Genomic DNA, 24,970 nt, shown 5'->3' with positions numbered 1-24,970 from the left:
CACAAAAGCTTGCAGACAGATTATACAAAACAAAGTCAGCCTGTTCATTTCCCAAACAAAAACACTTTCCTCACAATAAATACTTACCTTAAATGTGCTGAAAAAGTGAGCTGCTTTGGTTTTCAGAGGCCCAAGGTACCAGTACCTGAAAAAGAACAGAAATAGAACTTCTAAGATATCCTGGAGTCAGTACTAGGAAAGGGGGAAACTTTGCATGAAGTCAGAGCACACAGGCTTGTTTGCCACTGTGCTCCCTGACAACCTTTAGCTTTTTGACACTGTCAGATAATTTCTACACATCACCAGCAGCCTAGCAGTGACATCCTTATCCTGAGTTACACACCACCAAAATGCAGTGTATAATCTTCACTACAGGCAGCAGGACATCTACTATCAGAATTTTACCTTGTTACAGGAGACAACTGGGGATGATTTAAAGTCTGTGGTCTAACAGCTGGTGGTGTGCACCTCCACAATATGCAATACAGCGTTTCCAAAGGTTGGAGGAAACAAACAAAAAATCAAAAGCTTCAGTGACAAAAGAACCAGCAAACATTCATTAGTCCCAAAGGATTCTCACATCAAAATCAGGGTTTTACAAAATAAAAATCCTGCCAGCCACACAGCACTGTATAGAATCTAAAGACGTGACTGCATTTAGGCAGGCTTGGCACACATTTTGATCACCATCTTTCACCAAAGAGGGTCAACAAAGCACATTAAACAGCACCAGCTCAAGAGTACTGCAGATCGAAGGATATCATTAACCATTAAGGCATGCAACTGTCCCACCACTCCCCTCGAGCCATGAAATTGTCTGTAAAATAGTAACATAATACAGCACCGGGTCTCCAGCAGCACAATGCTTAGCAGAGGGATACTCAAGCACATTTCTGCAACTGTGTCTTAAAGCTTAACTCCCTTTGAGTTCTTTTCAGTTTAAGATCAGCTGCACTAGAACACACCAAATGTTTTTAGTCCAATAACCCATCTCTCACAGGGAGCAAAAGTGGATGAAGTGGGAAAGTATAAAAACAGGACAAGCACATGTGGATCTTGTTCCAAGCAGACTCTGAGCACCTGTTCGTTTGTTGCTGAAGTGCTTTCCACGCTGGATATGTTCCTCTGCATTCAAAAGCATTTATAGAAGGAAGCAAGGCTTGAGGATGTTCGTGTGCCTCACGTACAAAAGTGCTGTCATGCCTCCAGCACTGAGCCCAAAGGACTCTTACAAAAGGGAAATGCTGCAGGGAAAGATGTGAAGGCTGACACCAGGAGAAAATCAGGGCATAGGCAGGAAGCCCAGTAGGAGTGTAGAGCAGAGAGAAGTGCACTTCCTTGAACTGGGGGCTGCAATTAGCAGGAGAGCCTGCAGCACAGCCAAGTCAGCACCTACACAGCCTACTAAGAATGTCCCTGGCTTCCCAGGGACAAACAACATGACCATTTACTGCATCTCTCCCATCCCACATCACTTCTCAAACCTACTCAAATACTTTCCAAACGGACTCCAAAGGTCTGCTACCTCTTCCTTCCTGACACAGATAGCTCATTCACAAAGTACATGGCATTTCCTTACAGCTGCATTTACTCCATAAGAGCTTGGGAGGTGAGCAGCTTTAGCCCTGCTGCTCCTCCAGCAGATAATGCTTGTCATTTGATACACAGACAGTGACATGTTAAATGTCCATTTGGAGAAAGCCCAATAATTATGAGTTTAACATTCAGAGAACAGTCATCAGATAGCACAGTCCACGCCATTTCTGGCAGGAACTGAAGGACATCTCTACTGCATCTGATGTCCCTTGTTGGAATTGAGTTTCAGAGTCCGCATGCAGCTTTTCATTGGCAGATGATGAAAAACAATGGCCAATTACTTTACTTAGACTTTACTCAAGGGAGAGATTTTCCCATCACAATCTGAATAAAGTTCCAGAAGCAGATACCACAAGGCAAGAAGAAAAGAAATACATAAAGGAATAGGTCAGCACCAAATAATTGTTTATTTCAAATTACAGAAATTCTGACACATCTTGCACTCCCATGTGTGTAATGCAAGACCTAGCAAGAGTGGGTTCCTCTGCCTGTCAGATGCCTACACCCAAAAAAAGACTTACTTGAGAGAGGGGGATGTGTCTTTTTAGGCAACAGATGCTAAAAAAGGTACGGTTTCAAAAAACAGTATTTTCTTACTTGCTAACTTTAACTCCTGCATCTCTGTAAGATCCCCATCTTAAACCAGAGACTGCAAACACAGGCTGTTCCTTTTCTCCCTGTAAAGAAAAAGAAACATTGCAAAATTGCTTTCTCTTACCTTGTTTCCAACTTTATTTTCTGAAGTTGGAAAAATAGCATTTCTACATAAAAACTTATTTGTGATTAATCCCAAAAGGGAAATTTAACAGAAGAGGTATGACAAACAGCTAATAGCAATAAAGTTTAGCAGAATTTAAGCATTGTACATTCCATCTGCTCCAGAGAGGAATATAAGAGGTGAAGTTTTGAAGAGGCAGCCTGAGATTGACTGCACACCCAGCAATGGCCATTTCATTTTGTGGATTTGACTGTCAGCCAAAAGCAAGGAGCTCTGCACAGCGACACAACACTCTCACTGCAGAAATGTTCATTCTACAACTGAACAGAAAAATAATATTCAAAAACCATACAGGGCATAGTCAAAGGTTCTCCCATTTTGTATCTTTTAGTTTGTCAAAGAAAACTATTAACTTCACAATACACACAAATGCATCAAATCAGCAGCCAGCTACTGCTACCTCTCACCATTGCTACAGAAATAGCACTGTTATTAAGTTTTGTATTCATCAGTATTCTCTGAGTCTCAAGGAAAGGTGATGTTGAGGCATTCTAGTGTTTTGTTCTGCTTAGACTGTCTGATGCCATAGCACATGGTAGAGAAATGACTGCTACCAGAACTGCTGATATCATAAACCAAAATGCGTAACAGCAATACACAGAGGAAAAGCAGTCCATGTAAACATAAACACATGAGAACAGGAAAGTTTTAGGAATGTTGGGCTCCAAATAAGTAGATGCTTTCACCTTGATCTGCAAGACATCAAGTGGAACTGTCTCTCCTTTCAAAATGGCCAACGTAGCATTAGTAATATGCCTGCAAAACAAATAGGAAAAAAGCAAAGGAAAACAAACAGGAAGAAAGGAAATGTGTCAGCTTTAAAATTACATTTCTTTTTCAGCAAATTTCAGTATGAGTCCAGGTAGGGTTTTTTTTCAGCAAACGTAAAAACCCCAGGGAAACGTGCTGCACTTAACTGAAATCAAAAAGCAAAATGGGTGGTTGCAACACATGACAAAACCTAACAAACAGCAGAATCCACAAAAAGCAAAAGGTAATTATCAGCCTAAGCTTTTGAGAGATTCCTCCGTTTTGAGCCAACCTGGTAGGTCAGAGGCCAACTGTGTTACTTGCTGTTTCAGATACTTAATGCACTAAACGATGCCATGAAGATTTTTGCCTTTTCTTTTATACCCCTGTTATACCTTTTTACAGCTTCTGTATTTCTAGTGCTTTTTCCCTACATTCTTGGACTTGTTTGTTAAGCTGAGAGACTAAACATTTTAGAAGCTTCGTAGCTGGGGATCAGTGTGCCCCAGACCCCAAGGTCCTCTCCAGAACACATTCTGTAAACCAAGATAGAACCATCCAGGGGAAGGCTCCTTGGGGAGGGGGGCTCACTCGAGCCTCTCATTGGGGAATCTTTGATAGATATGCTAATTAGTAAAGCCTATAATGTTATACCCAATGTTGGGGGGAAAACACAAGAAAGACAGACACAGGGAAAGACTCGGTGGGGTACAATATGACCTGGACATGTGCACCTAAGGATCCTTAAAATAAATACCAAGGTAAAATCCCTTTTCCCCTTCTAACCGTGTATGACTCTTGATTTTAAGACCAGAAAAAGGCATCAAAGGACCCAAACCATGGTTTTATTTTAGTGGTGGCAAGTATCACAGCCTGGGAGAGAAGGGGGCAGCATGACTGGTCTCAACTCATGTGTCTGAGATTGAGCTGCATTTGTATGTGCTAATTTATTCTGAAGTTTTCAATCAACATAAATCTACTTATCAGCAGTGCTCATGTCGTTTAGGTTTCCATTAAGTTGTGGACAGTAGCCAGGGAACTCTGTCATTTCAAGGTGTAAAAATTTTGTAACCAAAGTGTCTAAATCCACAAAATAGTCTGTGTTCAAACCTTAAAGCATACATTTGACTGAAACTGCTTCCTTGTTTTCAAAGTCGGGTAATATTTAGTTTCCACATTGCATACATTTCCAGGGTCTCAGCAGGACAAGGAAAAAATGCAGTTTTCAGATCCAGCCCAATATCCATGTGAATCTGGGAGAAATTGCCCTTGGTTTCATCAGGATTTGAATACTGAGACAGATAAGGAAGCTATTCTTCCCACAGCCCATCTTCTCTCCCAGCTCTTATCTTTCTCTAAGACCTTTACAGTTCCTACACTCCAAAGTAAGAGAGTGCTGAAGGAACCAAAGCCCAAATATTTATTTGAAAATGTCATTTCTGCACTTCTTAACTCAGGTTCTGTTACTGGTGCAGGTTTTTCAGCAGCCTATTGACCAAATTACCTTCAACTTCACCAGTGTGCTGCAGTCCCACCTGCACAGTTCACTACCTTGGGACAAGATCATCCATTTCAAACAGCTTCTTTGGAACCCAAACATAAATTATTATTTTAATCTTAGCTGCTGATTACAGCCTTGTGCACTTTTCTGAGCTTCAAAGCACTCTGGTAGTTTTAATGAAGGATGTTATGCCAGTTGACTCTTAGAAAAATGACAATGAGTTAGTGGGAGAGTGAGAGTGAAAAGATTTCAGGATCAAGAAGAAATATATTTATTATGATGAAAAATATATTGATTATTATTTATATCATTATTACGAGGAAGGGAAGAATTGAAAAGAAATGAAGTGTGGGGAAAAGAAAGATTAATTGACTCCCTTTTCTCTTTATAAGGGGACGAAACAATCCTGCAACAAACTGGACTGTAGGCAACAGATACCACCAGACTGGATCATATCCAGGATGCTGAAGGTAAGAATTGTGTTGCTGGATTACTGCCAGCATCAGTCCCACTACAGGGAAAAGTCAGTGCTGCCCTGCAAGTCAGTAATGGGATCCAACCTTTCCCATATTCTTGTATGCCTTACTTTGCAGGTGCTAACCAGGCTATATGTGGACTGGTTTCTACAATTCTTAGACTGGAGAAGGGTCAGAAAGAGGACTTATTTTTGGCTTATTTTGTCATATCCTCGCTATATTCATCATACCCTTTTTGCTCTTCCTAAGATGCTGATCCTTTTAATCCCTCTTTCTTTTTAAACGCCGAGCATCACACGATCACAGAGAAATTAGCCACAGCAAATGATTTCTAATAATACATACATTTCCTTCTTTTAATTTTTAGTCAGTTTTTGGAAGTCATTAACTCAGGCAAGTCCAGAGAATCATCAGGCTCTGCCCAGAGACTGCCAACTTCTATGTAACATAGAAGAAAAAGAAAAGCATCAAGCTATCAAGAAGCACTGCTCCTTGGAAACAAACCATGTCTCAGAAACATGCAATACTTACTGGACTTGATTCGTGCTCTCAGGGTACAGTGTGTGGCTCAAAGTGCAAGTTTTTCCAAGGGGTATGAATCCTATAGGAATCTTACTGAAGGCAGCCTGGACACATGAGGAGAGTAAATTAACATTTGCATGAAGCTTCCTGTGTGGAGATCACAGCTGTGTCTGGCATCACCCCGTTGGCACTGAGCAGCCAGGCACTTCCTCACACAATGACTCAGAACATGGCACCCAAATCTGTGAACCCACCACTGCCAAATGGGTACAAAGGAGCTCTCTGTAACCATTAAGAGCATTGTTACATGCAGTTTGGCAGCCACATCCCAACTAATGCATGGATTCTATCAGCAATCCGCCATCTTTCTTAATACTGATGGTGGCATCACAGGCTCTGAATCTCATTTACCACTGCAGAAATCCCCCTCTGACAGAGCAACCTTGCATAGCAAAGAGATTTTCTCACCTAAGGAAAGGAAATTAATTGATTCCTCTGCCATCCAAATCATGAAGCAGCAGAAGGTCTGATTTTTGGAAGTCACTGACCATGCTATTTTTCTGTACCACTGTTCAGCAGAAGGGCTTGTTGAAGGAGCAGGTTATTACCCTACACCTCATCTTAAATCTCTCTTCTTGAAGCGTGTCAGCAAATCAGTGTAAATACCACATATCCCAGTGCACCCTCTCCCTCCTGGGCGATGCTGCCAGCAGCACCCGGGCACAGCCAATCCGCAGCCACTCAGGAATTCCCGTCTCACTGCACCCCCCAGCGCTCTCCCCTGCTGTCTCTGTGTCACCTGCGAATCCTAACACTCTCAAACACCCTGCTCTGATTCTCTTCAGCCCTGCTTTACACTGTGCAGATGAGAGGCTGCTTGCAGCTCCTGCAGTCAAGCTCTGCTCCCCTGGCTGCTAGGAACAGGGCATCTGGAATACCTCGCACAGGCTCGTCTTATGCAGGCAACAGTGGTGCGACGCCCACAAGTGAAAAGGGAAGCAGGGCACAGAGAGAGGAAGCTCAAGTGCAGATCTCTGCTCCTAGGACAGAGTGAGTGACATGACGTACAAGAAATTCCTTGCCCAAAGACACGAAGTGACACAGTGGCAATACTACAATGCAGTATTCCACCTGTAATTGTGCTGGATGCAGAATTTCCTACACTACTGCAAAACAATCCAAGCTACATCAAGATAAGAAGCCAAAAAAATAAAGAGAAACTAGCCAGTAAAGCCTCTAAAACTTTTCTTCCACTATCTTTGGATAATAAAGATCTCAGGATCCAACTATAATAATATTCAATTTAAAACTGTGATTTCTCAGAATTGATATAACTAGCCCTCCTTTAAAAATACTGGCTCGGTTGCAGAGTTCCCCTTGTCACATTCAGACAAAGCAAATGCCCAAACAGAAACAATTCAAGCTGCCAAGGGTATCATCATAATCTCGTCTGGATCATTTAATTGAGTTTTTGCCAGCTCCTGCCAGAAGGTGCTGGGAACAATGATTCCCTCCTTTCTTCAATAACACTGTCCTGCCACTTTAAAAAGAAAAATCTTTTTCCATTTCCATTCAGAGTGATCCACCTTAAGAGGTTAAAATTTGCTTAGTACAGCCATCTGCATAGGTAGGTATGCACTGCTTGAAGAAACAGCAAAGCAATCCCAAAGCAGTAGGAGTGTGACCAGAACTGAATTCGGTTTCAAGCCTGTACAAATACAAGAAAAACATGTACTTTTGCCCAATGCTTTTGCCAAACAAAGTGGCATGCACAGCTGGTCCATGGGTCTTTGAAAATTGAGCATTTGGCTTCTCCACAATCCCTGCTCTGACACTGGAAACTTTCCAAAGCCATGCCTTGGGAGTCACTGCACTCCCTCAGAAAGGGAACAAAGAACAACAGGCAGCATTGCAGGACAGTAGCCCAGCTGGCTTATTACACAGCAAGCTGGCTCCAGATTAGTAAGCAACATGTCTGCTGAAGGCAGCTGAGGCTAAGACATCACAGTGGATGCACAAGACACTCCAAGAAATAAACACCATTTTTAAAATGACACCTTCTCACCTCATCTGCTCTACGAAGAAGTCCAGTTATGACCTGAAAAACATGGCAAATGCTCAGTTCTAAGAATTTTATTTTTCAGTTACAGTAAAAAGCTATGGAGTTCTTAACCACGTTTAGTCTTTGAAAAGATTTAAGGAGCAGCTACTCTTTTATGGAAGGTGCTACAGTTGTTTACACAGGAAAGGAGGAATGTTCAGCATGCAAACATGTTGGAAACAGCAGGGTTATGAGTGTGCCCAAGTACATGCTGGCACCACAGCCAATGCCAGTGTAAATGTTTTAACACTGGATAATGCTCTGCATAATGCAAAACCAGCACCAGTAAGTGCAATTAACAAAAGGCCAGAATGAACTTGCAGATGTATTCTTATCACTTTCTCTTAAGGTCATTGCATTCATTTAGCCATTGTCTTATAAAACCAGTAGCTGGCAACCAGGAACTGCTTGAATAAAACACAGTCTTACTTGAAAAGAGAATATCCCCCAGTTCTGCTCCTGTCATTAATCATCTTGACAATAGGCATTTATTAAGTATGTTCTGTGCTTTGTTGTCATTCCCACGTAATTTTTAAATTATCTGATTCCCACTTTGAAAAATATGCATTCCTCTTGGGGAGCATATAGAAAGGAAGGAACTTTGAAAATCAAACCATTACAACTACATTACACAGAAAGAAAAAGTTAGAACCATGTCCCTCCAAAGAGTTTGCTCATTCTAGAATAAAGTTCTGGAAGACAGTTATGTCACACACTCTTTTTGTCCCCACTCTTATCATCTCTTTAAGACTAATACCAACGAGCAGAGTGTTCTGCCCCCAGAATAATATAACATTTACTGAAAACACAGATACTGAACGGGACAGATCTCTAAGAACAGCTGCTATGATGCTGCTACATTGCACAGACTCAATCTTCTTGCCCTCAGCCCAGCTATGATTCTCAACAAACCAGGCTCCTGCAGTACCTCTTGGACTGTGCCATCTCCTCCTGCAATAATGATCAGATCCGTGTTTTCCATTAATTCCAGAAGCTTTTTTGCTTGTCCCTCATAATCAGTCTGAAGAAACAGAAACCCAAACATGAGGACTCAAATGACTATTTCTAGTGTATGTCTCTTAGACTTAGACATACTCTTAGAAAAAAAATCATCTATCCATCTGGTTAATAGTTATTTTTATACAGGCACACAGTACTGTATATTACTTACAGAGATTTTTTTTTTCAACTTATAAAACCAGTTTGATGCATAATATAATATGTGCAAGCAAACACACACACACAGGTTAAATGAAATATCAGAGCAAATCTTACTCAATAGATCTAGAATACCATAGCAATAATCACATTTTCAGGTAATTTTACATTGAAACAAATCCAGAAGCCAACCACGCTCTTGCAGAAAAACTCCCAGTATCTTTAACAGTAAAAGTGCTCAAATGCATCTCCTGAAACACAGCATCAACTACACAACAGGCCACTGCCTGACAGCCACTGACAATGTATTTAGCAGCAAAGAGTACTGACTTTTTAAACCATCAGAACTGTTTTCTGCCAAATGAATGTCTTTTGCAGAGCCATCTCAGCCTCACTTCCTTACCCAATCCTGTTTTGCCAGCTTTTCAGGTCTGACACTACCAAACATCAGTTTTAAGTCTTGCAAAATAATTTCTTCTCTTAGGGTGGGACTAGGTATTTTTAATGATCAGAGAAAGGGACTAATAAAAACAGCACTTTAAGACTAAACCTTGTGAAAAAGATTCCAAGGCAGAAAGATGCATATTAGAGTACTTTGCTGTTAGGACACACTGACTATTAAGCAATCCACATGTCACAGCCGCAAAAACCTGCAAAAAGATCAGAATTCCTTCATGTTTCCTTGTTCTTCTCTTTCCAAAGAAAATCTGTTTGTTAATTCATACCATTTAGAGCTCAGTGTTCTGCTTTCATGATGGGAACGTTGAATTATTTGGAGAGAGACAGAAATAATTTCAGTGTACAGATAAAATCTTATTTTTAATTAATCTGAACAGCTCAATTGCATGTCAAAATTCCTCACTTTTGAATTCTTCAAGTTTAGGCAGAAATAAATTCAACAGCAATGGGCACGCACCACTAGCCAGCACTCAAATATTTAGAATTTTCTCACAAACGTGAATTATAAAAGGGCTGCTTTAGACAGACAAACAACATATGTACTGCTTTAGCTGAAAATTAAAATCTCACTACACTGTTTGTAAACTAACTGTGAATTAAAAAGATTAGGTATCATCTTAATATCTCAGTATTTATTTCTTCCCATAATATGTCTACAGCACAACTGAGAATTTCAAATGCATACAGCTTTGAATTTCAATTCTTTAAGAGGAGAAAGCAGAGCAGTCACTATTTCTATAGTAGCAGAACCTATCAGTTCTTACCTTAACCACAGTTACATCCAAGCCAGACAAGTGCAAAATTGGTGCAGCATTCTTTTCAAAAAGGTTCCCAGCTTTGCTAGAAATAACAGAGTAAGAACTATTTAATGACTCTGGTAGCTGAAAAAAAAAAATTTAAAAGGAAAGAAGCAAATGAATAGCAAGAAGAAGTCTATGTAAAACCAAGCATTCGATCTTCACAATCAGAGTCACTCAACATGACAGTCAGGATAGATGAGATTTCATGTGGTTCAAATGTATTACATTTCTAGTCCCACATCTCAGTTGTCAGGGTTGTGTTGCAGTTTTAATAAATGCAAAAGATGCTATCTAGCTTTTGCCAAAAATAATTTCAAAGACCCAGAAAAAACAAATTAAGATCTCCAAAAAGAAATTTATTAGAAAATTAATTACTTACAAAGCACCAGCCTTTAAGGACCACAAAGAAGGCCCATGTAGGTTTTCAGAAACATTTAAAAAATCCCACTTATTTATTATTACATATTATTAAATGAGGTTAGAAGCAAAACTCTATCTGATCTTTTTTTGTTATAGGACTGATGCATTTTATGCCTCTCATTGTATAATAAAATAATTATACCACTAACCATAAATTGTTTACAAGTAGAAACATGAGACTTGATTAATACTTCGTGTTTTCCAGTCATGAGTGTTTTGAACAAAAGCATGTGAGTCCAAGCACTTCCATGCCAGGTATATTATTCTCTTCATATTGGTAGTAAAAACTCTCTGCCCCTCCACAAATGCAGCTATTCCAAAGCTGATCAGCAGAAAGAGACACACATCATATCCAAGACTATGGTTTCTCTGCTAATGAGCACATAAAAATAGCAGCCGACCTCTTCCAGGAGTCTTGCTCCCAGCCCATATTTAGCCTCTCAGTTTGTGGGCACAGCCCTTTCAAGGGCAGGCTCCCACAGAAGTAAGATTACTTCTTGCCAACTTCAAGTCTTGAAGCTATCAAGGTCATCTCTTACTTCTATAGATTTTGAAGATGGAAATATATCACATGCAAAAGTTTGGAAGGAATACAAAGGAATTCCATATACGAAGGAATGACAAAGGCCGAAAGACAAAATTAAAGAAAGAAATTATACATATATATATATATATGTTTAGAAATCATTCTTCCACCTCAAGCAAATAATTCTATTTCTCATCCCAATCTTTTTGGTGAAATAAAGTTTGGCATAGTAACATAGCACCAGCTTGGCATCAGAGGGAGGCAAAAATGAGCTCAAAAATCTGGCTGGCTTTTATAGTGGATAGCAGAGCAAAAATGCAGAAAGAGTGCCTCAAATGAGGGTGCTGAAAAGGAGGAATTTTACCCTTTGCAAGCTGCTGGGTTGAGGAACACTGTTGCTTTCTTCAATGGCACAGTGGCAGGGATCAGCTGGTTGCCAAAAGCCTAAGTAAGAGAAAAAGAGCAGGGCTCAGTTTATCTTTTAAGCACACTGCTAAAACAGTTCAAAATAATGCATCTCTACAAATGTCAATGGGCTTTCAAGCCTCATGACACTCAAATGACTTCCATCTTCAGCCATTGTACAGGTCTCCTATTCAAAGACCTGCACTCTTAGCAGCAGCTCACATCACTATCATAAGTACTCTTTAGCTCATTTTTACAATTCCACCACCATTTCATTTCTGTCAACCTCTGGTTTTCTGCCATGGGCAGAGATCCAGGGAGCTCTCCTTGACTCCAAGGTTACTTGATTTTCTTTCCTTATGTAATTCCCATACACCTGCCTGCCACCTTCTTTCTGCATTCTTTCCAGCTTCTGAACGCTAATTCCTCTATCTCTTCTACTCATTTTAGTATTTTCTATGCTTCAGTTTTTGAAGACAGGAAAGATAATTACAAGAGAATCTGCCTTGACCTAAAAGCAAGTTCACTGTTCCTCACACTTTTTTTTAACTAATCTCTCTCTATAAAATCACTCAATTCCTCTTCAACTTTTAATCCAGTTCTGAAGAGGTGCCTCAATTTTAAGTTAAGAGTTCCTCCATAAAGCCTCTTGCACCTTGTACCTATTTCCAAAGCTGTTCAGCACAGGAGAGGCAAGGAAATGCGAAACTTCCAGGCATGTTACATCCCACTCTCTAAGCCTCTAGAAGGTCACTTTGAAGGCACCCTCACTAACACACCAAATCAAATTGGTTTTGAATACAAGGAAGACAAGGTATTCAGCAACACCACCCAGAAGCCCCAGAAACAGAGTAGGAACCAAAGACTACTGTGCTGAATGTGGCCCAGTCAACTGTCCCTGGCTTTTTTTTCCCCTTTACCCTGAAAGTTAATTCCCTAGCAGGAATTTTTATATTGAAGAAGGTGATACTGTACACAAAAAACAGTACATTTTAGTGGTTGTTAGCTGTTCAAATCTATTATTAATTCCACTTGCAAACTTTGCTCAGGAAACTTCAATTTAAAGAAGGGTACAGCTGGCTGTGCTGCTTAAAACATCCAGATTTCTTCTTCAAGAAACAAAAAGGATGAGAGAAGTTGCTGAGAGTAAAGAAATCTTCAAAGAAAGTGAAACAAATCAATAGCTCTTAAGCTTTACTCAAAGATCAGCTGGAAAACAGACCAACTTATTATATTGCAATTGTTGGGTGGGAATTGGGGAATAGGGTACCTCTAGCATGTTACAGCTGTTAGAAACAACTGATTATTTGCTTGGGGGGCACAATGTGATGTATTTGCATGCTCCAAACAATCTAACAAGGGTCATAAAGACTTTATGAGTAATGACATAATTGCTTCTTTATGTAATATACTTAGACATTTATGTTACATACAGGGGCATTTCTAAAGCAAATGCTGATTTGTGAGACAGCAAATAAAAAAAAAAATAATGCAACATTCTAGAAGTCTTTCAGAGCAGAACATAAGTAAAGACAACTTATAGTCATACCTAAAAATGTTTATTAAATATATATAAGAAGGTATAATTTAGGTAAGCCAATGCCTTTTTCACTTTCTTGTCAAATGCACACTTCCAGGTACTGTATCTCTGGACTTCTAAAATGATAATCACTATTCTACAACTATGTATAACCCTTTATTCAAAGTTTTTATAGTGCATTATGAATACCAGCAAAGAAACTACATTCTTTTACAGAAAACTATCCTTGAGTGAATTGTTTTCCAGATAAACAGCACCTCTAACACATGCCCAGAGCTCAGCAACAGCAAGGTCAATCAGCAAGACTGATTGGTCAAGGAAGTCCAAATCAGCTGACACTGACTTATTCCAGAGATAGGGGTGTAAAATGTCAAAAACACAATAAATGGGTTCTTTACTATAGAATCTTTCCATAATCATTTGCCACACCAAGGCTGTCATCGTGAACTGATATTTAAATTCAGACACACGTGGTGGAACCTTTGCAGGAAATACCTCCGTAGTGGATACTTTGTCAAGAAGGCAGCTCCCTCATGAATTTGATAATGTAACAGGCTCAAAAACCTAAAAATCCAATGTAAAAATGGCAAGAACTTCACACACACTCCATTCAGACTAAACTTCTTCTTTGGCGAGTTTGCCTCTATTTTTTTCCAATACTTATATACTGCACTTGTATAAAAGCAAGCAGCATTTTTCAAACAATTTTAGGTTGTTGTTATTCTGAAGAACATACCAGACACTTAATGCCTTAATGCAGTATTGCTGTGTTTTTTCAAGCACTATTTGGCACTGACACATCAGTGAGAATGGAAATTACAGCAAGAATTGATTACTAGGCTTTTTGCTTCATTCCTTTATAATGCAGGAGTCTTCTGCAGGGTATTTTCCCAGGCTTTAACCACTAAAATTGTAGGAAGCTCTACTGACAGTGCTTTTGTATTTTCACTTGTAAAAATAAGCCATAATGGAATAGAACCTGTCACTTAATAACTGGATTGAAGAAATGGGAAATTCAGGATTTCCAGAACTGAACTATCTGCTGGTACCAGTGCTTCCCTCAGCACTCACACCTTTCTGACAATACACACAAACCACTTCCTCAGCTCCTTTAAAAAAAATTGGTTTAATTTGGTCAGCATGCTTCAAATACTGAGGTATTAATAGCTGTTTTTTGTGATACAAAAAACCTCTATGACTTTGTTATTATGCAGTAAAAATGAATATTGAAAACGTAAGACTCTGAAATTACAAATATGGTTTGTGAAAGCAGTATTTTCAGGGAAAGATTTTCCTTTCATCAGCAGTGAGTTCCCTTACATCTATTCTGCCATGAAGATCCATAGCACAAGACAAGTTGCTGTGAAAGTCTTTCCCTCAACAGCAGACAGGCTAAAATTGGGATAATTCAGGTGTACAACACTTCTCTACTGAGAAAAATAATTTTCACCCTTCTACTCGGGCCCCAGGACGTAGCAAATGACGGGAGCAGTGTTACACCCTGCAAAATCTCAAAGATCTCTCATGAAGAAGCAGGTTTAGAATAAACTTTATTTGTGGGAGGTAAAAACTCTTAAAGTCCTACAGAAGTGATGTCATCCACGGGCAGCAGCACTTACCCCTCCAAAAGACTGCTTATTAAGGACAAGTTTCTTTGTGGGAATACTACAGTATGGGAGTTTGTTTACTGCTGTTTGCCCACGCAGGCCACAAACTACGAAATGCAACAGTCAGTACCCTGAGAGAGCTGCTCCCTCCCCCTGAACACTGGCCTTCTTGTCACTGATCAGCAACCAGGCTGTCCCCATTCAGTTCCCACTACATGGGTCTCTAGAGAGCTGGGTCAGTCATCACAGCTGGCATCCCTGAAAAAGCCACTCAGGGTCAAACAGACAAGGGCAAAGTCTCTGCAGCTGAGCACTGACACAAAGTGTTTTGGGCTGCTTCTGCCCAGACTATACCCCTCCTGCTGGGGCTGGGATTTCACTCTTATCAACAAATCATCTTCCTACCAGAACTTTACAGGCACAGAGCAATTACATGTGCAGCAATGGAGGTGTGGGTAGCTCCAGCAGTGACTAAGATCGCCCCAAGGATAATGCTGCACTCCCCTGCAGCAGCAGCCTGGCCACACAAGGGGCAGTACCCAGCTGCAGGCCATGGCCCTGTCCACCCCTGGGCATTAAGGGAAAGAACACAGATGGCATCATTATAAGGCTTGTCACGTAGGAAAGACCTGCTGGGAAAATCTCAGGAGCACTGCACAACCGAGATAAGAGGGAGATTTTAATCTAATTTTATTACTTTAAACAGTATTACCTGGGCTTCTTGGCATGCAGCTCTTCGTAACAGGTTATCACTATCAGGTAAGACAGAAAAGAGAGCAGACATTACATTATGTAAGTTTAAAACAATTTGCTCATTTTTAAAATGTAGGCACATACCTCTTTTACACACAGTTTGACAACACTAAAACAAACAAAAAAAGAAAACAACCCAAAACATTTTAAGGATAAAACACCCCCATTTATGCACACATGCATATTTTTTCCTGCATATGCATACAAACATTCTTTCTAGAGGAAAGAAAAGCAGAAAACAAAGACCAGGATGCCAAGTGTGCTGAGATTACATAAACTCTGGCACACTGTGTAACTGTGATTTATTTGTTAAATTGCTACATAACTGTACTCCAGAGCTCAGGTGTGGGTTTTTCCAATGTTCTCGCTGCCTGGTATTTACACTGAAGGTACTTACCATTCTGGCACTGTAGAAGGGTTTTAGAGAGGACTTAAGTCTTTATGCATCACAACTGTGAACTCCCCTCTCCATCAGTTTGCAAGCCAAACACACATCAAAGCAGCACCTCCCACCCACCTGAGCATGGCCCAAAGCAGTAACTCAGAGAGGTGAAAAACACTCAACTTGTTAAGTGAAGTTTAAAAACAGAAGAGAGATGGTTAGCGTTAGATATGTCATGGACATCATTTCAGAAATACATTCCCGACTAATCCCTGGGCTTGTTACTGGTGAGCAGGGTATATAGATGGCAAGCACTGGAGACAGAGCTACTGAGTGAAGAACAGATGTCTGTTTCTTCCCCAACCCCAAAAATGTCCTATTTCCCCTGCAGACAAAATGGGGAGTACTGTTCTGCAGTGCCCAAAGTCTTGCCTGTCCTCGAGGTACCAGACACTCCCCATCCTTCAGCTTGCCCTTGCCAATACCTGGCAAGACCATATATTATTGTCTCAAAATACCAAGTACCAAAAACCCCACTCAGAGTCAGCACACCAAAATGAACACTATACCAACCAAAAGGATTAAAGGCCAGCCAGCCAGAAACAAATGACTGGGAGAACAGCACACTTCTGTCCCAAAGTGTGGCTCATCAGGCCAAACCCTGCCATGGAAATGGCAGAAGAGAAGGCAAGGCGAGGCCAAACCCAAGTGCCATCTATTTGATTCCACTGGTTTACAGTATTTATTTGTCACTGGAATGACATAACCTGCTCTTTTTGGCATCGCCAAGAGATGTTGCAATGCCATAAAATGAGAAGTAGGGCGACTTCATGTGAGATATAAAACTGGGTTCTGAGAAAACAACTATGGTATAAAAGCCACAGATTTATTCCTGGTAATAATGAAAAGACAAAGGAAGAGTTCAAGCATGGAAAAAGAAAATATGTGAATAACACCTCATCAGGATAACAAGTAACTGGAATGTCTGGAAAAAAAAAAATCCTCAGAGGCATGCTGTCATATTTGCTCCTTAAAACCAAAGGAGTAGATAACTTGTATTAAGTACCTGCAATATTACTTAGAGGAGCGACAGCCTTGGGTTTGATTGCAGTAATATGATGAAAGTGCACCAGTTAAAACAACTGCCCCTGAAAAGGGGCAAGTCCAAACTGTGGGACAGCAGTGTCACAGCTAATTCCAGCTCAATCAAGACAGCCTGACAGGCTAAGTCCACACTGTGCCACTGAGGGCATGAGCCCTCACACAGGGACATTTCCCCCTCCCCGTGACTATATGCAGCCAAAGCAAACAGAAAACAACTGCAATTTCTATATGTAAAGTTGAAATATTATGGGATATCAAGAAACCCCCACTATCAAATGATGGCCACACAGCTGAGAAATGTCTTTGAGATTGCTGTCCTAACCTTCTGAACAAATCCCAGCCGAACCCATGTTATCTGTTTACTTCACATTGATGCTATTTTGTTTAGAAGTCAAGCTCTGTCACATTGTCGGTCAGTCTGTTTTCCTGGTGCCCCAGCTTTATGCTGCAGTGTTAATTAACTTTAAAATGGAGTCCAGCAACACTTTCCAAATGCAAGCAGAAGATACTGTACTCTCTTTCCCAGCCTGCAAAGATCCTCAAAGCAACTGTCAAGGATTCACCTCAGCGGAGTCTTACCCATAAAAATTAAGCTTGACAATTTAGATGTCAACATTTATGCTGATTTTCTCCTGCACCGAAGCACTTAAAGAGACAGAAGTCTACTTTGACACTTACCATTTTGGTGTCAAAGGAAAAGTTTAGATTCTGTGACCAGATGAATCATTTACCATCCAGCAATTTCCAGGTGATTTGTCTCACTTCTCCAGCAGCACAGCACCCAGAATCCCATACCATCCTAGCCATACTCACAGGATTTCCACTTACTCAACTACAACATATTTCACAGTTATCTGAGTTTATCTTAAGGATGTCTCAAGTTTGGTTTAAAGATGCCAGGTAACAGGAAATTTTTTTATTTCCTTAAAATATTATGTCAACACTTAACTAGCTTCAAACTCCAGAAAAAACAGCACAAGTGCACTCACAGGGCACCTGTAAGAAGAGCAATCCTCCTCCTGTATCACAGCTGTTGTCTTTCTCACCTCACGTGGCTCACCTGAAGTACCACAAGTGGGCCTGCAAGTCCTCTGCAAATCATAACAATCAATAAATACAGCTAGAAAAATCTGAAAACCAGTAAAAAAGTAACTTCTTAAAATTCTCAAAATATGACTACTCACCAGCTCCCAGAGAAGAAGAGACTAAATAATAATAATAATAGGATTTTGTTGAGTTTTTTGTATTTTATTGCCTACTATTAGATAGTACCAAAGCCCTTTCAACAGTGCTCAAACACGAGCAGGTGGAGGCTGAGGGAAATTGCTGCACTGCCTTAAAGAACAGACAGAGATTTCTTCTGACTTGCACCATATCCACCACAAACTAAAAATCAATTTTTACTTTACATTTCCCCTAAGGGCTTATCTACACAATTCGGCCTTAAAGCCAAACAGACATGCAGTGTTGCATCCGCTGGCCAACTCAGGGCTGTCTTCCTGCTGTGAGAATAAAGCATCACACAGCTTACAGCTGCGCCAACTTGCTTAAGCAGTAAAAAATTGGGAAACGGAGAGGAACAAACAGCGGCAGCAGGGTATGGAAGAAAGAGGCTGTCCTAGGCTGAACCCACAGACAGAACATTCCCAGTAAAGCCTCAAGGGCGGCAGCCACTGCAGCACAGACTCTGTGGAGAACAGAGCAGGCTCACACCAAAGGATGGAACCAACACAGAAAGGACCCAAGAGCAACTGTGCAGAGCTCCCCACACCCCAGCCGTGCCAGGCTACCAGAACACAACGCTCTGAGAGCACAACATCCATACAACTTGCCTGGGCAGGGCTGTTTTGATTTCTCTGCAACAGCCCTGGTGCAGGACTGGTGGCCACTGCTCCTCTCCTGACCGGTTTCAGCTGGAATAGGGAATTAACACTCTTACACGTAAGCACAAAGATGCACACAATTTAGTATGGATGCTCCTCAAGCTGAGACTGAGTCCTGTGCCCAAGTGCCAGCAGAAGCCAGGGTGGAAAGGACAGCTCCCATGATGAAAGGTCACCCAAGGCAGCAATGAATGCAACAAGCAGAAGACAACAAAGTCAAACTGAAGCTGTTTGAGGCTCTCAGCTGCAGCAAGGGTCTGCCTTAGATTCAACCAAAGCAACTCCCCTAAAAGTGATCACACCACAAATGTATAAAGAAGCTCAGGATCTCATTCTGAAATGAGTTATCAGCATTAAATCTAAGACTATTAAATATACTCAAGCATGAAGAAGCCTAAAAACTCTCCATCTTCAAAACACAGAGTTTTGTGAGGAGAAACTTGACCAAAGCTGTGCACACAGGATCAATCCTCAGGAGCTATAACAGAACTCCTGAAAAAGATTTTATCTTAGCAGAGAGCTTTTTTGGCTGCTTCTAATATGGCAAGAGTACAGAATCCTCTTTACTGGATATTAGCATTTACTTCCATCTTGGCCTTGGAAGGGCATGAAAGACAAATCTTAGGTTTCATCAGCTTTACCTAAGACTCAGAACTTCTACTCTGTTTTTTGACAAAGTTTTGATGAAATAAAGTCAGCTACTCAGGAAGTATATGCAGAAAGGTGACAAAGTGAGTTATCAGCTGGCAAACACACAGAGACTAACATTCAAATTGTAGATAACAGTACCACTCAGTATTACTGGCAGGCAGTCAAAGGCTCAGGTGCTTTGCCAGCACTTTCTACTGAGAATGTCAATACTTTAACACATAGAAAGTAAAACTAAGTATGTGATGAGTCCACTGCCTCAGCAGAATATCCAGGGTCTCCATCCTGACATGGTCATGATCACTTATGCAGTGACATCACTGGAACAGTCTGGTCAAATCTGACAATCAGTTAAGCTGATGTCCATGGTGCTGGAGATTTCATTTCTGCTGATTTGACAGAGCTGGTAACTCACTGCACCACCTGGGCATACAAAGAACAGCTGCAGCTCAATTCAGGAAAGGTGACCCAGGACATAAAGGGGAGAGGGGATTCCAAACTTAGTGAAAATTTTAGAACAATCATTTGGTATCTTTATTTGTGATCAACCTCACCTGTGTATGCTAAGCAGAAATATGTTACTGTGTATGAGCACACATCTGACAATCTGCATACCCTCCAAGCTTTGATCCAGGATATTAAATTGTCCCTTGTACCTGCAGCATGATATGCTATAGATTAAAATGAGCCTAATACATAAATTCATGCAATCCAGAGAAATTAAAGACAACCTCACATGTAGCAACACTGAGTTATCCTCCTGCTTCTCAGATACCACAAGAGTATTTGCTGTCCTAAATGCAAGACAATGGATTTTTAAAACTTATTCTTTTATGAGAACAAAAGGAATTTTAAGATTCATTACTGTTTGCAAGAATGACAGTAGGGTTTTAGTTAACAGTAGTTCAACCAGACATAACACCTATCATTTCACACATGAAAAACCTTTGCCACCTCCTGACTGACACCCCTGTTGAAGAGATACCTTCTGTACCATCCCATGCTTAGAAGGGCTGAATAACATATGAGGAGGGGGAATCAGCACAAGGTTTCATCCTTTTATTCTACCTGCTCATCCAAAACTCCTTATTTTTGCATCAGTCAGTATTTGAACAAACACCTTCCAAACTGAAAGGCTAATACCCTGATCCAGAAACTAAATGCTGCAGGAAGAAAGTACCAAGACTAAGCAGCTCCTCGACCTTTGCAGTTATTGCCACCCACAACCTTTAGACCAACTCAGCAATGATCCATCACATTCCAGTGCCCCTCTTCCCTTTACACCCTAGGGAGCACAAGGGCATCCACATCAGGCTCCACAGCACAGTCTTCAGGGTGCAGAAAGGGGACACCCCTGCCCACTTCCAGGCAGGGAAGAGGTGCTGGGAACAAGCCTGGAAAAGGTAACATTCTTCTTGTCCATACAGCATCCTCCAAAGTTTTAAGGAAGTACTTCAGAGCTCTTCTGTCCCTAAGAGCTTGTAGAAGCTGACTACAGAAGAGCTGCCATTTATCTGCAGGCCAGATTATTTACAATAGCTCCACTTAATACAGGCATCATGGCTGCTGCATCCAAAAGAAGGAGAAACCTTGAGAAGCCAAAATAGCAAATCATCTTCTCCTTGCAAGAGAAATATTTTAGAAAATCCACAAGGACGTAAAGAAGGATGCAGGATGGTAAACAAAAATTCTCTTCACTGCAAAGAAATGAGCAACATCTCAGCTGCTTCCAAGAAGTCAGAGGCTAATCTGAACCAAAGCTGTGCAAAAGCAAGGCCCTTCATCAGGAACTTGTGATGCCAGAAACCAAAGCACAAGACCTCATTACACTTTTAAGGTGTTCTCAAAGGGTAAATACCAGTCTAGTCAGGTATGGCTCACACATAGCAATTTAGTCTCTGCTGTGGATAACAAGAAGCCTCAGAGCCAACACAGTCCATACAGATCCTTCATTAACCTCTCCCAGTGCTGCCTGCAGCAGTCTGTGCATGGGGCAAAAGGTACCTCTGCTCCCCAGCACAACTGGGACACAGACAAAGAAACTGGGAAGAGGGAATGTACAAAAACACACCAAAAGCCATCCCCACAAGCTGCAGAGTGGGATCCTGACCTATTCCCTGCTGTCCACCTGCCACAAGGTAACCTCCTCACCATGCAGGGTATCACAAAGGGCTGTTGAGACCACCTTGGAATTGTTTTTCACACTCTTACCATCAGGCTCTTGTCGTTCCTTGTTTTTCTCTAACCTGGATAAAACAACCCCCCACAGAGAATGGCCCAGAAATTGCTAAACAGTTGTCAGTGCTTCCCAACAGGGTTTAAAACTCTGAAAGCAGCAGCTATGGCCTACGTCAAAGCCTCACTGAGCTGTTTGTCATCACAGGATTTCCCACCTTGCATTTCCAGTGTCTGCTAAGGAAATGCTGTATTTTCCTTTACAGATAAAAAGGGAGAACAGGATATGTAAAAATTTTTTTCTCCCCAGTCCATCACCTGGGTTAAAGCACCATGCCTATACTTGAGGCAAACAACCTCCATGCACTAAAATTTAGATACCAGAGATTCCTTTTTGGGTTGTTTGCCTTTCATATTTTCCTCCTTATTCCCCACTGCATCCCCTGTGGCACGCTCCACATTCTCTGTGATCTGAACACAACTTCACCATTACCACACAAGAAATCAATGCACAGCTGAAACCAACAGCACACAGGCACGAACTTCCAGACACAAAAGACACAAAGGGGACACACTGGCTGCGTCTGTCACTGTTCCCAGGCCTCCTCAAGTGCCCACTCTCCATATGCACAAGGAGCAGGTAGCCTTTTGTTAATGTCTATTTCAGTAGCTGTCCAGAGGACCCGGGCCTGACTTGCCCTCTCCTGTCATCAGTATCTGTGGCAACAGAAGACCAGTGAAGAGGCCACTTACATAAGCTGGGTACCTGGGAAGGTCCCAGGCTGCTCTGCCCCACCAGCCAGCCCCTCATATGAATGCCACCAAGCAATTTCTTCTTCCTCATTTTGTACATTGCTTATTCTTTTGGCTAAGAGGTATTTGGAATGACAGAACTTCAAATAATTACTCATTTACATTCTACTACTTTATCCAAATTCCAAGTTCAATTTATCAGAGGACAAAGTTGAATGCAAGTTCACTGATACTATATGGAAGCATCAAAAAACCCCAACATGGAATCAGCATTTTCAAGGAAAAAAATTTGGAGGGAGAGTTTTTTGTTGCTTGCCCTGCAGTCACAGAATCACAGACTGGGTAAGACTGGAAGGGACCACTGTGGTTCACCTGGTCCAACCTCCCTGCTCTAACCTGCAGGGTTTTCCCAGAGTATATTGTACAGGATTGTATCCAGATGGTTCTAGAATATCTCCAGTAAGGGCGACTCCACATCCTCTCAGTGCAGTCTGTTCCAGTGCCCTGTCACTTGCACAGTAAAAAAGTTCTTCCTCAGTTTCAGGTGGAACTTCCAGAGCACCTGTTTGTGCCCATTGCCTCTTGTCCTATTCCCTGGCACCACAGAACAGAGCCTGGACCCATCCTCTTGACACCCTCCCTCCCTTCAGATACTGATAAATATTAATGAAGCCCCCTCTCAGTCATCTTTTCTCAAGGCTGAACAGGCCCAGCTCCCCAAGCCAGTCCCTACGTCATCTTTGCCACCCTCTGCTGGCCCCACTCCAGGAGCTCTGTGTCTCTCTTGTCCTGAGGAGCCCAGGACTGGACACAGCACTCCAGATGTGCCTCACCAGGGCTGAGTAGAGGTGCAAGATCTCCTCCCTCGACCTGCTGGCAATGCTCTTCCTAATGCCCCCCAGGATTCCACTGCTCTTCTTGGTCCCAAGGGCTCACTGATGGCTCAGGGACAGCCTATTGTCCACCAGGACCCCCAAGCCCTTCTCTGAAAGTCAGCTGAACCTCAGTGCTTCAGGTAAGAAGCAAGCAACTAAAGTAGATGTACTATGCAAAACAAAGACTGATATAATGCCAAAGTCCCTAGGCAAAAGGATCTGAAGAAAGAGTACAAAAACAACATAAGCAGATTTATTTTCCTAACTTTCCCACTGAGACTCTAGCAGCATTTCAATGTAAGCAGAAAAAAACACTGTTAAAAAACCTGACTAAACAATTAAAAAAACATTAAGACAGTGACAGTAAACAGCAGAACCAAAAGTAACAGTTTTTAAAAATAATCTGGCTACACTTGCATTTTAGTAATATGCATTAACCATAATCTTGAAGGACAAGTATTAACATATAAACCCAGGTTTTGTTTTTTTCTTTAAACAGGATTTTGCATACTGTAAGGGACGTTTGTTCCACAGGTAAGCAGTGGGAATGACACCATCAGGTGTAACTTGTGGCAGGAGCAGCTGATAGGCTCCTTCCGCTTGGGTGGACGACACCAGCGAAGACCACACCAGAGAGGAACAGCACAAGGCTGCTGCCGGTGCCAGGCCTCAAGAAAGGGACAAGGACTTCTGCTACAGCAAAAAGGAGGTGGGAACACCCACAGGCACAGAATCCCCAAGTTGGGACGGGCCACCGCCAGCACATCCTGCAGGCCTGGTTCCAGTCATCTTTATAATACAGGCTAAAAGCAGGCAAGCTGAACACACACGTATGGCTCATGACATTCTTTTTTAGGTTAGAAAAGAGAAAACCTCCTCCTCTCCAAGAGGCCCTAAAATGGCTCATGCCATCCAGACATCCCCTCTGTTTAAACCTCCCGCCTGAACCCGCCCCAGTCTTACAACACGGCCGAGGTGGGAAGGCATAAAAAGGCATTGAGCTTCCCACGCCCACAGCTGCTGAAGCAGGAGGGAGACCGATTCCCGCTGGGTGCCGGGGCCTTGCGAGAGGCGACCCCCGTTTTAGGCGCTTCCCCCTCCCTTCATCTCTCCCTCCCGCCTCCCCGCCCGGCCCGGCCCGCCCCCAGCCAGCATTACCAGTGCTTCCCATAGAGCCAGTGCCCACCCCAGCCCAGCAGGCAGGCCCCGAACGTGGATTTCTTCCAGTGGTTCCTGAGGGCCGCCAGCACTTTCGCCATGCCGCCCCTTGGGCCACGCCGGCCGCCCCTCGGGCCGCGCCGCCGCTGCCGTGCCCGGGCCGGCTCGGCTGGAAACGGCTCCCGCGGCCCCGGCGTTCCGCGCACGCACCCGGCCGCACTGCACACAAACAAACAAACAAACAAACTTATCAAACAAACGAAACAGCGCGAATCGCAAGGAAAAGAGCTTTCACTCTTCCCAGAGTCCCGGCGCTCGCTGCCTTGCTCCTGCCCCCGAGAGGACCTATTGTTATGGGCTCTTGGCTGCCAGCGCTGACACTGCCGGGAGCATGGGCAGATGGAGATGGAGCGTAGCAGAGGACAAAAGTGAATCGGTCTTTTTTCTACATCGATAAAAATATCCGCGGTGCTGCCCCCGTCCCCACAAAAAAAAAGACCCAAAAAACAAACCAACCAACCAACCAAAATACCCCCCTCAAAAAAAAAAAAAAAAAACAAAAACAAAAAAAACCAAATAAAAAACACCAAGAAAACTCCA

At 42.1% G+C, this 24,970-nt stretch overlaps 1 protein-coding gene across 1 annotated transcript in view; it reads right to left on the bottom strand.

The window, feature by feature from the left end:
• The window catches only part of AGK (acylglycerol kinase), a 37,173-nt gene extending 12,597 nt beyond the window's left edge, over nucleotides 1–24,576 (bottom strand). The window contains exons 1-10 of the mRNA XM_082280803.1: nucleotides 24,371–24,576; nucleotides 15,352–15,391; nucleotides 11,452–11,531; nucleotides 10,106–10,181; nucleotides 8,653–8,745; nucleotides 7,689–7,721; nucleotides 5,633–5,727; nucleotides 3,061–3,130; nucleotides 2,194–2,273; nucleotides 88–145 (exon numbers count right to left, since the gene is read on the bottom strand). Coding sequence (XP_082136929.1) covers nucleotides 88–145; nucleotides 2,194–2,273; nucleotides 3,061–3,130; nucleotides 5,633–5,727; nucleotides 7,689–7,721; nucleotides 8,653–8,745; nucleotides 10,106–10,181; nucleotides 11,452–11,531; nucleotides 15,352–15,391; nucleotides 24,371–24,471 — 726 coding nt within the window. The 5' untranslated portion in view covers nucleotides 24,472–24,576. The remainder of the gene's footprint in view (nucleotides 1–87; nucleotides 146–2,193; nucleotides 2,274–3,060; nucleotides 3,131–5,632; nucleotides 5,728–7,688; nucleotides 7,722–8,652; nucleotides 8,746–10,105; nucleotides 10,182–11,451; nucleotides 11,532–15,351; nucleotides 15,392–24,370) is intronic.
• Nucleotides 24,577–24,970: the final 394 nt, after the last annotated feature.

This window comes from Coloeus monedula (assembly GCF_965178545.1).
Source record: "Coloeus monedula genome assembly, chromosome: 4".
NCBI lineage: Eukaryota > Metazoa > Chordata > Aves > Passeriformes > Corvidae > Coloeus > Coloeus monedula.
The sequence above is the reverse complement of the archived record's forward strand: the minus strand, read 5'-3'. Positions and strand labels throughout refer to the sequence as shown.